Source organism: Esox lucius, chromosome 15, assembly GCF_011004845.1.
Source record: "Esox lucius isolate fEsoLuc1 chromosome 15, fEsoLuc1.pri, whole genome shotgun sequence".
NCBI lineage: Eukaryota > Metazoa > Chordata > Actinopteri > Esociformes > Esocidae > Esox > Esox lucius.
This window is the reverse complement of record NC_047583.1, coordinates 13,405,613-13,420,827: the sequence shown is the minus strand read 5'-3', so window position 1 is coordinate 13,420,827 and position 15,215 is coordinate 13,405,613. Positions and strand designations below refer to the sequence as shown.

General features: G+C 40.5%; 1 protein-coding gene across 6 annotated transcripts in view; it reads left to right on the top strand.

Annotated features, from left to right (window-relative positions):
* Positions 1-15,215, top strand: part of LOC105015669 (formin-1) — a 73,779-nt gene that overhangs the window by 38,804 nt on the left and 19,760 nt on the right. For all 6 annotated transcript variants that reach the window (XM_029125514.2, XM_029125515.2, XM_034297388.1 and 3 more), the window contains 7 exons: positions 527-588; positions 2,353-2,441; positions 3,424-3,553; positions 3,640-3,786; positions 3,870-3,929; positions 4,033-4,153; positions 14,153-14,245. In XM_029125514.2, the coding sequence (XP_028981347.2) occupies positions 527-588; positions 2,353-2,441; positions 3,424-3,553; positions 3,640-3,786; positions 3,870-3,929; positions 4,033-4,153; positions 14,153-14,245 (702 nt within the window). The remainder of the gene's footprint in view (positions 1-526; positions 589-2,352; positions 2,442-3,423; positions 3,554-3,639; positions 3,787-3,869; positions 3,930-4,032; positions 4,154-14,152; positions 14,246-15,215) is intronic.

Sequence of the window (15,215 nt, the reverse complement as noted above, 5' to 3'; positions counted from 1 at the left end):
ATAAAATATACTAATGCGATCAAATCAATTTTGTTGAAAATCTTTGACATATCCAAGACTCTAATCACCACCAAAGCCCCATGCCCCTACTATTTATTATATGGAAAATATAATGTTTTTAATTATTATTTTGTAATAAATAATGAGGTAATTCAAACAATCAAGCTGGCATTTAAAGGGTTAAAATCCTGAAAATTATTGAATGTTAGGTTGTTTTGAGCAGGTTTCAAGTTGTTTAAGAGATTTAAGAAAAAAAAAAGCTAGAAAAAATACGAAGGTGTCCAAAGGGTAGTATATTTGAGAGGCGCACAAGGGTTAATTTAGCTCAGGCTCGGTGCTACTGATGGCTATTGTTAGCTGCTATCTTTCTTTTTGTACATAGCATGCCTATATGCATTTAACATCCCTGACAGGAAAACAGGCTTGGGCTCCAAACCCTGGCTGCAGGTAATTGAGACAGCATGCTTGCCCTACGTATTCCACCTTTATAAGAGAATGCCTCTAATAAATGCATTTACTGTTTCAGCTGTTTTGACAGTGGATAACTCTGTGGTGGATTTGGAGACCATTGAAGCTTTATATGAAAATGTAAGTATTTGCTGTAAAGTAATCAGATAGTATGAGAGAAATGTGAGAAGCCAAACTCCTTTTCATGTTGCTTTTTTCTTGCTCAGGATCCCAGCTAACAAGAAACATTCACAAAACTTTAGAACATGTTCCTCTAAGAGTCTCATTAGGTCATTAAATAACATTTTCACAGGAATGTTCCCATGTTGTTTAAGGCAAGTTTTCAAGAGACCATTCCCTTAATGTCAAATAGAACTTCTCCAGAACTTGGTTAACCTTTCACAACAGAATTGAAGATATTGCTGTCCTATAAACAAGACATTTGTGTGCATAGTTGTCTGTGGATTGAGAAAATATTCTGTCAACGTCCGGGTCCTCTAAACATGTTTATGTATAACAGAAGACATTTCAGGTGTGTTCAAAGCACACTAAATAAAAAATATTTTTAAACAGGTTTACATACCTTACCAACATCAGACACCACAAAGCCCTTACAATGCTTTAATTAGTCACTCATTGGTCAGTAAAGTAATAATGACCAATATCTGACATTAAGATCCCAGAGTTCTTGATGAGAACATGCAATATAATAATTCCTTTATAAATGAACAGATAGAGTGTGATCATGTGTGTCAGTAAGTGAAATACACAATCTGAAAACACACAGTTCTCTGGAAACTGAGCAATGGATGGGTCAGTAAGTGAACAGTCAAGGCCTCAATTAGCTCAAAAACCATAATAAGGGCTGTCATGTAATTCAAGCATTTCTTTCGAACCAGCTTCATGGCAACTGCTACACAGAAATATATGTGCCACTGTCTTGTGAAACTTTTCGACAACAGTTATACAATAAGAAAAAGCTAAATCAACCGTCCAAATTCAGTAAATACAGAAGATAGCAAAATAATAACAGAAGAAATACAAATTAACAGAATTAGTTAGAAGCCCATAAGTTGGAATATTGTCTGGTCAATACCGTGCTATGGTCTGCAAACACAACAACATGTGGTAAACATGGTGGGTACTTCTTGATGAAATATTCTCTGCACAATTTCCCATAGAATAAAATAATATTTTTGTTTGAAATATTATTTACTGAACACACAAGCCAATAAATTATGCAAAGAATATACTGGGTGTGGTTATTTTTCTAAAGAAAAAAAATGCAAACAGACGTCCATTACCATAAATAAAAGCAAACAAAAACAGAACAAAAGTAAAAACCCCAGGAGGTCTGGAACAATCTTACAATTTGTCACATAAGGGAGACACATCCTATGTAATTTAATGTTTGAAAGGTTTAATAGTTTAATGTATATGTCACTGTCTAAATACTTTTTGAGTTCCAATATTTATGTATAGGGACATGGCAAAATATTACATGAATTTAATAGTCTACATACTCTAGAAAACTGGATAGATCCATGTCCTTGCAACATCTCTATTCTGAAAACATGGTAACCATGGTTGCATTCTGTTTGACATTAACTTCAATGCCCAAACATGCTAAAAAAAAGGTTCTTAGATCATTTCTGCTAGAAAAGATGCATTATGTTCCCCTAATTAATGGAAAACAAAATGGGGAAAAGGTTTTCCCACCCTAGAATCTTTAGCTGGGATACTTTTGTTAACATTAGACGAGGGCTCCATAACATCTGCTAGCCTTCAGCTCATTTCTCAATGATGTCATACAGCATTTGTCTATTGTTTTTGTACCACTTGTTCTGAGATGGCTGTCTACATTGTTCATTGTCCTCTAACTCTGTTTTGTTTGTGTGTTTACAGAGGGCTACAAGTGATGAGCTGGAGAAGATTAAGAAACACTATGAGACATCCAAGGAGGACCAGGTCAAGCTACTGGACAAGCCTGAGCAGTAAGAGTACTTCCCCCAGGGACAGTCGAACACCCTGCTCCCTACTGAACTCAGAGAACTACAACATCATACACACAGAAAACCATTCAGTCCAGTGAATTAAGTGTCCACACTTTCAGAGGGGAGCCAACCTTTATTTTGATAATGCATTTAGAAATGCATCGTGTGGTTTTCACTGTGTACATACAGAGACAAACTGTTTGAGTTTCTAAACACTTTGTCGTAAGTTTCACTCACCACATCGAGTGGCTCGTTGCCAAACGATTATAGGGAGATATTTTATGTAAAAGTCACTTAAAAAAGGTGGCATCCCTTTTGTGTATATTTATTCTTTCACAAAGTAAATAAACCAAGCTCCTTAGGGTTCATCACACAGTAAATATTTGTCCCTGGTCTGTTTTGCAGCCTTCATGTCTTCAGTACTTAGGGAACAGGCCTTTCCCTTGTGCATGCGTACATGTGTGCGGGTGTAAATACATGTGCCCGTGCGCACGTGTCTCTCTCCAAGTGAACGACAGAGATTGCTGGCTGCTGTCTCTCTGGGAGGCATCCCTCCCATAACTGGCCCAGTAATGACTTGTCACTGTGTGGCTGATGACCATGTTTGAACAGAGCTGTCACCGGACTCGGAGTCATAGCCACTCAGTGTCTGCTTCCATCAGCAGCCTAATCACACAGGATATTACTGCTCGCCTCGGATATGTCCCTGTTTACATGAGCTGGAGGACGCTACCTTTGATCAATCAGCGCCGAGGCCCTGCTTCAGTTGACCCTGGACCTGTCAAACTATCAGAGCAGGACAACTCATGACTATCAGCTGCTAGTTAAAAGCCATACTGACTCACTCGTGTGTGTGTGTGTTGGTGTGTGTGTGTGTGGGGGGGGGGGTGTGTTGAAGCAGTGCAGCCAAGGATTAAAAATAGTTCTTCCTTTTGGACATTTTGTTTAATTTTGTCATAACACATTATTTCCCCTTGTGCAGGTTCTTGTATGAACTCTCGCAGATTCCAGACTTCTCAGACCGGGCCCACTGCATAATATTCCAGTCTGTCTTCGTCGACTGCATATGTTCCATTCAGCACAAAATAGAAATTGTCACCACCGTGAGCAAAGTAAGACAAAACTTAAGGACTACAATTGTATCGTTTTTTCAGTGTATTACGTTATATCATGCTGACCCTCTGTGTGTGTGTGTCAGAATCTTCTGGACTGTAGCAGTGTGAAGGATGTGATGGGGCTGGTCCTAGCCTTTGGGAACTACATGAATGGAGGCAACAGGACGCGGGGTCAGGCTGATGGCTTCGGCCTGGAGATCCTGCCCAAACTAAAGGACGTTAAGAGCAGGGTACTCTCACCACATATGTTCTACTGTTTTCATTTACAGACCAAATAAATTGAACACAGACTGGATTCTGTTTAATCTTTTAGGACAATCGCATCAGTCTGGTGGATTACGTAGTCGGATACTATCTGCGTAATTTTGATGAGGTACAGTCAGTTCCAATGAGTGAACACATTTCATACGATGGACTGAAGGCTGCCATTTTCTTATTCTGGGTTGCTGATAGGTTGCTTGTTTGTTGGTTTACAGCACGCAGGAACAGACAGAAGTATATTCCCACTGCCTGAGCCACAGGATTTTTTCTTGGCAGCTCAGGTCAAATTTGAAGACCTCACAAAGGACATGAGGAAGTTGAAGAGGGACTTGACAGGTGAGACAGTGGTTATTTCCCTCTTTTAGAAGCAACTTGATTAACACCAGACACACAGATGGTCAACTCACTTAACACCACTATGTTTGGCTTGCTTAGCCTTTAGGCCAAAAAGCGTAATTGTTTAGTCTAATCAGACCATAGAATCATCTTCCACTTGGTGTCTCCCACATGCCTTTCTAGCAAACTCTAGTTTGTCTTTAGCCTTGCCGTCTCTGGGGATTTGATCTAGCAACCTTTCGGTTACAGGTGAAATGCTCTAACAACTGTGTTACCTTGGGATTCTAGCTTTTTCCCTTTTGGGCTCCCCCATTACCATCTGAGGTACAAGAAAAAGTTTTCATGCCCTGAGCCCAGTGGGGGTTTCCTCACATACGGTGGATATAAAAAGTCTACACACTTCTGTTAAATTGCCAGGTTCTTGTGATTCTTCTTCTTTGCAAAAGCACTCCAAATCTGTCAGATTGCGAGGACATCTCCTGTGCACAGTCCTCTTCAGATCACCCCACAGATGTTCAATTGGATTCAGGTCTTGGCTCTGGCTGGGCCATTCCAAAACGCTAATCTTCTTCTGGTGAAGCCATGCTTTTGTGGATTTGGATGTGTGCTTTGGGTCGTTGTCATGCTGAAAGGTGAACATCATCTTCATCTTCAGCTGTCTAACGGACGCCTGAAGGTTTTGTGCCAAAATTGCCTGGCATTTGGAACTGTTCATAATTCCCTCCACCCTGAGTAAACCCATGTTCCAGCTGAAGGAAAACAGCCCCAAAGCATGATGCTGTCATCACCATGCTTCACGGTGGGTATGGTGTTCTTTGGGTGATGTGCAGTGTTGTTTTGGCGCCAAACATACGTTTTTGAATTATGGCCAAAAAGTTCAACATTGGTTTCATCAGAACATAAAACATTTTCCCACGTGCTTTTGGGGGACTTGATGTTTGTTTTAGCAAACTTCAGCCAGGTTTGGATGTTTTTCTTTGTAAGAATTTTTATATCCACTGTACATTATATGGTCTGAACCAAAGGGTTCGGACTGCCTCACATGGCATATGATAGCAAAGAGCTAAAGTTACCTAGCAAGTTGACAGCTAACTCTAAGAGCTGTAGCAACATTTTGGGCACGTGGTGAGAGCACTCAACCAAATGTGTCATACTGCAGCAATGACGGAAAAGGTACTGGTTATAAATATAATCAGACCAGTAAAAAAGTCATTTTGAATCGTAGCGTGGTACATGGAATTTAAGCCATTCAGCATCCAGCATGAAACCTACCCAGTTTATGACGTCCGTTATGAACTGGATCTTTAAAACCCTGAATTCAGATTGGCTGAAGGAAGTGCTCTATCAGATTTTATACCACAGATATGAAAACATTTAATATTTATTGACGTTTTACAGTTTAAGAGTAATTAGGCACCTCCGGGGTGTTTTTTGGCCAATATCTAGTACATTCAATATATAACATGCATACTGGCCTTGCATTGCTATGGGCTAAAACAATAATAGCGGGAACTGACAAACTATTCCTCGGCTCGCACTCTTGTGACACTCTCAGGGGGACAGGCACCTGAAATTGTTCATAATTTCTTTATTAATTTTTTTTGCAGCAATAAGAAAAGGTTGTATCTGCAGTAGTAATTGGCCATCGCGTATAGGGTAGAGGAACGGGTTACAATTTATTAAGAGAAAATAAGTTCCTTAACCTGAGATAGTGTAGATTTGAAAATATTTAATATTGTGAGAATTCAAAAAAGCTCAGTAATATCAGTAATATTTGACCTGACTATTTTATATGGTACTACTAATGGTATGTTCTGTCTTATCCTGAATGAACTCTTTCCTCCACCTTCCAGTCAGAGGTGTTTCAGGACCTCAAAACCCTTAGAGCACCTTTCCTTGTTTCTAGGTACTGTCATGTATAAATAGGCCTTAACAGGTAGGTCATCACACACCAATATTCCCCAGCCCCATGCTTTACATATACTATGTCAGTTCTACCATTCTACTGTCTTTATTAGAGCCAAATCTTCATCCCTGAAAGATTTACAGATGATAGAAAAGGTGGAAGAAAATTCTATGCAATGCAATAAATGAGCAGCACTCCCGTAACACGTTTTACAGTGTGGCTTACATCAGGGGCTTGGTGCTCACTGAATCTGTCTGCCCAGTTCATCAGCCAGTCTGTGAGCCAGCCAGCAAACCAGATTGTCAGTCAAACAGTAATCCAGTCAGTGAGTCAGCCAGTCATTTAGCCTGTGAATAAGTAAACCAGCCAGTCAGGAGTCCTTTGGGTTGTCCGGGGGTTAAAGGCGCTGCCCCTGACACCCTGGTGTCTGTGATTATTTAAATCAACCAATAATGCAGCATATGAAAGCAATTACATATGCTCTCCACTCTCCCCTCCTAGTGCAGATTGCTGTTAAACCCTGATCCTCTCTGACCTGCGGGAAAAATACAAAGAGTCTACAAAAGCGCCCCAGACCCACCTCAAGCTGTCACTCATTTATTAGGAAAAATGGAAGACTGAAAGACAATAAATGTAACATAAGGGCCCTCGTATTTGATCTGTACTGCAGAAAACATGAGCCGTCTCGCCCGGGCGTCCTCGGGGTATTGGCAGGGAGCAGTGAGCGTTACTTCTCAGAGTTTGGTGAGGTCCACCTATGACTCCCATTTTTATCCTTCCCACCAGCCACCAGGAATAAATATTTATGCTGCACTATTATAAACTACCCCAAAGAAGCCAACTGGTCTTAATTATATCGGATCACTTCCATTCGCATCTGAATTATGTCTTAAGTAGGAGTGACTATTAACGGATCACACATCCAAGGGTTCCCAGCTGATGGGGGGGGGGGGGGTGTGCTAGAAACTCTTTATCCATGCAGGAGCCTGATGAGTCCTGTGTTGTTCAGGGTTCTCAGGCATTAGATTTCTTCCTGTATATCTCCTTTTTCTCATAGCGAGGCTCCCATTAGTAGCTATGTGTACGTGTCCGGACAGTATTGGTCTGGTACGATGCACAGGAGCAGGTCAGGCTCGTTGGCCTGGCAGCTGGCCTTGTCTCTAGTCTGCAGTGCAAAAACATGATCCTCATTTGATCTGCCTTCCTGTTTAGGCAGGGGGTAGTGACCTCATTCTCAGTCCCTGTCGGGGGATTTGTAGGGGTGTGCAAATCCATCGCTTCTCTCCTACACAAGGATCAATGCTCCTGTATATTACACTCTGTGTTTCCCCATGTCTTCAAAAGCTTTCAGCTCCAAGTATCCAAATTAGAGGTTTGGTCCTTTGGGGGCTACAGTTCATGTGGATGTTCCTGGAGAGTATCCTTGGTTCATGTGGGGACACAGAGGGACCTTTCATTCCATCTAGCGGAGGCCACAGCCACGTAAAGCATCATTTAACGGCTGGGTAATTGGGCTGGACAGCAAGGCAGGGACGCTACTGAATGAAATAGTATCAAATAAAAAAGAACAGTCAGAGCTCATTTGCTGCCCAGGGGAGTTTAGTGTTTCACAGAAGGCCTGTGCGGGGTTAGGCATTCATCACCACGGCAAAGCAGACAGTGTCTTTATTTTAAATGCCCCTTAATGTCAGGTCGAGGCAAGGCCTTTACCCTGAAGCCTGTTTTACGACAGAGGCTCCAGTTAGAATTCCATGTGTGGAGTCGTCAGGGAAGAGTACTGCCGGCCCCCTCTCCTCCCCACATAACAGTGAAAGACAGGCTGATTCTCAGCCTGCTCAAATTCAGGCACACGATGCAGGGAACATGCATAGAACTCAAGACCTTCACCTACAATTCTAGTGTCTTAGTAGTAAGCTTTTTATTGAAGGATGACGGTGTCCTGTCAACAGATATGCATATCTTCCACTTAAGTACCTTGTTTCCATCTGATATGGAGCCAACTGAAACAAAGTCTATCTTTTGTAAATTACTCCTCAAATTATGACCTCATAAGCTTTCCCTGAGTAGAACCAAACCCAATTATGTGATCTAGTTGAAATCCTGAACAATGGAAGACCATGTCCAAAAGCAATTTTTTCTTTCCAAGGCTATCAGGTTTGGGATCAATTGTGAATTAAGTGGAGAATTGCACTTTATTTCTTTCAATTCTTGAATTTCAATTGGTCACACAAACAGAAAGAAGCAGAACTTTAATTAACTCAGAGAACAAATGGTTACACATTTTCCCATACACACCTCATCATTATTGCGCTTCCAACTGTGAAATAGGTCATCTTGGTTGTAAACCATTCATTCAAAAGATAAAATAATAGTTTTTATCTATATATAGGAGTCATTAGAAATATAACTATGCTCGGTTTTATATGTTTAAGATTATTTTCTTGATTATTTATCTTTATATAACTACAGTTTGAAATGATCAAACAAATAATTAATCTAATATTTTAGATGCAATTTGTATTATTTGCATTAATAAGTGACATATTCTTTTGATTAAATATTAGTCAAACAAATTAGATGTGTTTAACGTAATTTGAATACAATTAATTTCCTAAACTTTAAATTGCATTATATTTCTGCTTCCTGTGGAATATGGCCACTTTGTACTGTCAGTGTATATGTGAGTTTTTTTTTATTGTCAGTGATTTTAGTGACCTGAAATAAATCAGCATGAATCTGTAAACCTGGAGAGTAGTAGAACATTAACAATAGAAGCATTCCCTATGGCTGTCATTTGTTTTTACCATCATTAGCCAATATAGTTTGAATGTACGATGTTACCTTTTCTGAATATCCCAGGGTCTACAGCAGGGTCATCGTTAGGCATATTTTAGCCTAAAATATGATTTAGCTTTCCCTAAATAATAAATATATCAGTCAATATATTTCCTCCGTGATTTATTTTTTCATCTACCGTTCCATCGCATCTAAACATCTTACAAATTGAATAGAAATGGTATAGAATCGTATTCATTTGGCAGCATGTTCGGTTTAGTTTGATGCTTTGAAATTATAACTCGCTCATCTGAAGCGAGCTCTCTTCTGTAAATAGTAGCTAACGTCTCCCTAGTAACCGCCACCCCAAATTATTGGACATTTCTAGTGGTCGGAGAAGTAAATCCTCTCAAGCTCAACATTTAAATGCACTGAAAAGCAACGGTAGGTTTTGCTAATCAATATACCCTTTCAGCTAGCCTACCACCATTTTTATTGAAATGTATAGAGGTAAAAAAAAAAAAAGATCTTAAAAATAGCATGTATAGAAAGTGTTTAGACAAGTTGCAATTCGTGAAATTCGACGTGCACGACAGACCATACGTGATGTAATATCAAAGTGATCAGTCTTTTTTTTCTTTACCGGAAGACAAGAAGGCTAGCTACAACTTTCTAGTAGACACTTCAGAGAAGACTACGGTCTGTCATTTGTAATACAGATAAAAAGCAATTATAATGTAATGAAATAGTAAGGTGGGGATCGTGGCCGATAATAGGGTTCGTTAGTATGTCACTAACCAACTACTGAAAATATAATTTCCCCCTGAAATTTAAGAAATTAACATTAATGACATGCTAGCTATCATTTGTATGTCACTAATAATCATCATAAACAAATGATTACTCGGATGTTTTTCAAAATTGCTGTTGGATAAGCCGATGGAGGTTCGAGATTAGTTATGTTCAATTCTTCGGTTTCAACAGAACACATGTTGCAAAACTGCTTGTTTCACAGATTCTTGTTTGTTTGGGTTTGAAGTAAACGTATTTTAACCTATTCTGTTCAGAGGAAGGAAGATCCGGTTATTAAATGTTGTATGGTATCTAAAATTGTATTTTGATGTTAATTTACTATAAACTATAGTTGACAAAAGTATTTGTCAACTATATCTCTGTCTGAATTTCTTTATTTGGATAGAAATTTTGTCATATTAGATCAGTGTCTAACACAAACTATGAGACAGGTATACTTTTATCCAACCGTGACCAAAAATAACCTTATTTTGATAGATTTTACACCTGTTGTTACTCAAAAAATAAATGATGAAAATATGTTTTGGGGAGCATGCCCAGACCCCCCAAAACAGGGCTTAGCTCCCCATCCATGAATTTCTAGTGACGTCCCTGGTCTACAGAATAAATAAGTCCTCACATTTCTCTGTACTGTAGCTTTGGCCAAGCCGATACTGGTTAATGTGGGGTATTCATGGTTCATTTATTACATCAAAGTTATGCACTTGACTAACCACATTCGCCTTGTCTCAGAGGAGTCCGATTCTTTCCATGTTAGCCCACTCCCATTTTGGAGTACAGTAACATTCCTGATATGATGTAATCCTCTAACATGCTACCTGGTCCAGTGTCCAAGCAGATATCATGTAGTGGTTATATTCCTGTGGGAGTTTTACAGTATTTATCCATGACTTACTACAGTATTAACCACCACGTACTGTCGATATGGGAATCAAATCATCCTGCCATCATATATGTTGTACATATATCTCCACTCTGAACTCAAACAACTCTGCATGCACGTCTCAGAGTTGTATTTTGAGTACTGGGCATAATGAAATTGGAGGAAGGGCTGACTTTCTAATAGTGTGTATTCCAGAAATGTCTCAGCTATGGCATTCTTTTGCTGGAAAATCCGATAAAAGTTTTAAATATTTTTTTATATTTATTCATATGATTCCAATCTGTATCTACTGAGTTTAAGCAATTCTAACCAAAACAAAGGAGACCCTAACAGTGGAAAGTTCACTGAATATTATTCAGCATAATTCAAAGCTGTAATGACTGCCAAATGTGGTTCCACCAATCCTTTTTCACTATGACGTGAAGGCACATTGTTTGTAATCAAGACATCTGTTTATTTGTATTCATTTGGAACATTTTCTAACTTTCTTACACTTTGACAAAGTGGAGTAGATCATTTAGAAAAATACATAACACCTTTTTAAGATTTAAATTGAGGGCGGCAAAATGTGAAGACTGCAAGGGGTGTGAAGACTTTCACAAGGCTTACGAATCATCCTCCATAATAATGCACAATCCACAGGCACATGAACCTTGGCACTTCCTGGATGTGGTGGCAAGCTGATCTTTCTTCAGAATACAACATGGTTGTGAGAAGGGAGGTGATTCTGGATGGGAAGCCAGACAGCAAAAACACAGCTAACAGTGGCATTGTGGCATGCCTGTGTCTGACGTTGTAAAATAACGAGCCCGATTTGCTGTTTGAAGGTAGGCCTTAGCCGTTAACAGGTTAACACAGGTGATCTTGGAAAGCAACTCCACTGTTGTGGTCATTGGAGACATTTCTTTTCTCTGTGAAGGTTGTGCTCACAGGGATACTGATATGGCTGTGTGGGCACAGAGGGCACAGATTATCACTCTTTGGCCAATTAGAGAACAGCACGGATGTATTTACAGTAATGGGATTAGGTGATTGTGGGCAGAGCAGGCCCCTGGGAACAGAGTGGGGCTTTTAGTCGCTCTGTTAGACCTTGACTAAACCAGCCATGCGCGTGCCTCCATGTGCACTTTTGTGTGCAAGTTGATTTTGTCTGTAACCGCCAGAAGTGCTCATTGCACGCAGGCCAAATATCAAAACCAAATGTAAACTAACAACATTCATTTTGGGACAGTATGAATTAAACATTTTTGGACATTTAAGATCGCTTGTTGTTGCTAGCAGATCTGACCTGCAGATGAACTTTGGGTTCTCCTTGAAATACATATAGTCATGTATTGTTTTTGCTGGATTTTTGTAGAATGTTGATCCTTCACAGTCATAAGAAAATCACATGTTTACTCTACTAAGGATTATTCCATGGGTAACAGGGGAGGCAGAGTTATCTTTGAACATCTCTTGCCAGTGTATCTGTCAATGACCCACCTGGCCTAGAATGCTTGTGAGAACTAATGAGTAGAAGGGAAAGGTGGGACTTGCCTTGAGTCAAGCATCTCGATTATAAAGTGTTACATTTTAGCACCGGGCAACGCAGTAGAACATTGACATGGGAGGATTTTGGATGAAATAACGGAATAATATTTACTATACATTTACTATACAAAATGTCCAGCCTGATTAGTAGTACTGTAATCGTGTTCGATTTTAGTAGTACTGTAAATCTCTAGTAATACTGTAGGAATACTGTAACACGGTAGGAATATTGTAACACGGCACTAATACTGTAACACGGTAGTTCGAAATTTGTAACAGTGTACTGTACTGTAACACCGAAAGTCAATTTCTTACATTGTAGTAATACTGTAACACTGAAGTAAATTTTACTTCAGTTAGTACAACTAACACTGTGATGAATTGTTACCCTATGGTAATACTGTAACACTGTAGTCATATTGTTATACTTCAGTGTACATGGTTCTTCAGGGAAACAAATCTCCCTTTGCCCTCCGCCTACCCCTCACCACTACTCCGTGCCGATATGCATTGTCACTGTAAGACAATGTCCTAAACCAGAGCTTGCTGGGTTTTAATTTAATGCAGCTGCTGATGTTTTTTGGGTTTCCTTCTTGTGGCCTACGCTGTCTGGACCGCATTTGGTGGAGAGCTGCCTCTAAATTGTAGTCTTGCTGTTTTGAACACCCTTTAATGTGCCCATTTGCAACATGGGTGAATTTTAGGAGAGAGCGTTTTTGGAGGTTCATTTAATTTACATTTCATTCATTTAGCAGATGTGCTTATCCAAATGCATTTACAACGGTGAGGGCATGCATTGTTTACTTCGTACTGATCTGCCGTGGTAATGGAGCCCTCTACCAGGGCACTGACAGTGCCACGCTCTCCCAGCTTAGCAGGTCATGTTGGAGCTAGTTTATCTGCTCAAGTTTGTGTCATGGTTGGAACATTGTCTTTGCTTACTCATGTAGCGTGTGATTTTCAATTTTCAACTGCAAATATTCCTGAGACATTGAAAAAGGATGGTGGGTAATGGGGAATGTTCACTTGTTCTTAATACATTCCTCGAGATACTTCTGGAAACCAGTGAAACAGTCACAGTCTCTAACCAGCCAAGTGTTCCTGTTGTGTTGCAGTAATAACCAACACAAGGTATTTACTGCACTCATTAATGACTTGCAGCTTTGAGCAAATCTGCAGAAGTTATTCTGGCAGACGGCTATGTATATGGCTATGTATATAGCATGCCACGCTGATTGTTAAGAGGAAATGAAATCGTTTGGCTCACGTTTGCCCAAGTCATCGAACGCTTCCTTTGAGCCTGTGTGAGGTAGGTGGTTTGGCGGGACAACAAAGATTCATCCACCGAACACAAAGCTTCCACATTCAGCTGACCCCCATATGTACAGTCCCACTGCAAAGAGGAACAGAGAACAGGACGTGGGCCATCTACTGCCATTGTGTTGCATCCAGCAACTCGACCAGACCCTCAAGGTGTGGGGTGACTGCCATGCCCCACAATTGTCACCATCTCCTCAAAAAAACATTTATAGTAAAATATTGAGCATGAAATCCATTCAAAGAAAAGTCCATGAACAACTTAGGTATAACTATTCCTAAAATATCTCTATTGAATGTTTTATGAAGATGTAACATTTCAGTTTTTTTTGCCACCAGAAAATGTTATTACCCTTTTAAAGTGTATTATTTGGCTTTACTGATAATGAGTAATGTTCTCTGTTTACATTTTGAATGCAGACCAAACTTGTTTAAAGTGATTGCCAGGTCTCTTTAATAGCCATCTGGTTGGGATGTTTTTGAGGAGATTCACACACTTCTTTTCCCTCAAATGTTTTTCCTCAGCAGGCTTTGGTTAACTCATGAAAGTGTTGGAAACGTGATACCGACTCTCACATGTCATTAATTAATTGGCTACATTTGCTGTTTGGGCACGCTTTTTATGGTTTTATACCTTAGCCCAAATGATGAGGCTTCAACAATAAAAAAACAATGCCAATTTCACAAACTAAACTGCAGCCAGAGTTTTATTTTAATCCAACCCTTCTGAGAAATGTTGAATATTTAACATTTCTTGCTCTCCTCTCTTCCCCAGCGTGTGAAAAGGACGTGCTGAAGGTGTGCGAAAACTCCTCAGTGGAGAACTTGCAGCCCTTTAAGGATAAAATGGAGGCCTTCATCTCAACCGGTGAGTAAAGAAAACCAGAGCCAGAGACAGAGTAGGACAGGAGACATGGCCCCATGTGTTGACTACCAGGGGGTGTTAGGTGTTGTTTTAGTGGATGGGGTTGAGAACATTGCGTGTCACCTAACCCAGGCTGGGCAGGCCAGGCTGTTTGATCCCCAGTGAGACAGCTAATAAAGCCAGGGGCCACAGAGGCATCACTGGGTCTGGCCTGATTGGGGGTTTAGATGTGTTTACACTCCCCATGGCCTCCACAGACTGATTGTAATGACCGCATTTGGGAATGAGAATTCAAAAATTCTGGATATCCGACTTCTTGCAACTCAGACTTGGTGCAACTGAGGCAGTTGGAGGCCTGTTCTGAGCTGAGTGATCTGATCCTTACATCTTATGGACTTGGACACACTCCCACATTCAACCAGTAGATAGTGATGATAAATTCCCCCCTCCCCATCACATCTCTAAGCCAGCACATCACCTGAGTGTAAAATGAATCTCCTGTCTTCAACGCTGAAACATTCTCCACACAGACTATTTATTGCTGAGGAGGTTGTCAAGTAAACAAACCAAACCCAGAAAACAGCTAGAGAGGACTTGCTTTCCTTCCTGAAAAAACAATAAAAGGAACCAAACTGTAATTTATCTCTTCTATATATTGTTTTGCTGTGTCACGTAATTAGTTGGGCAGTGGTGGAGCCCAGGCCCAGTGTCAATAAAGGCCCTAGTCAGACAGGACAGGGGACACGACCCTGTAGAGGATCACAGAGGATCACGTTGCCCCTTAACCAGTCGCCTGTACTCAGGGCTGCTGTGAAGCTGGCAGGACATCCCTGGGTGAGGGCTCGTAAAGCCTGGCTGGGACAGCTTGGGGACCACCGTCCAGGCAGCCAGGGACACACTGCAACAAGACAGAGACATTCTGATCCCCTCCACCTCTCCCTTGTCCCGGAGACATCTTCACCAAGACATTCCC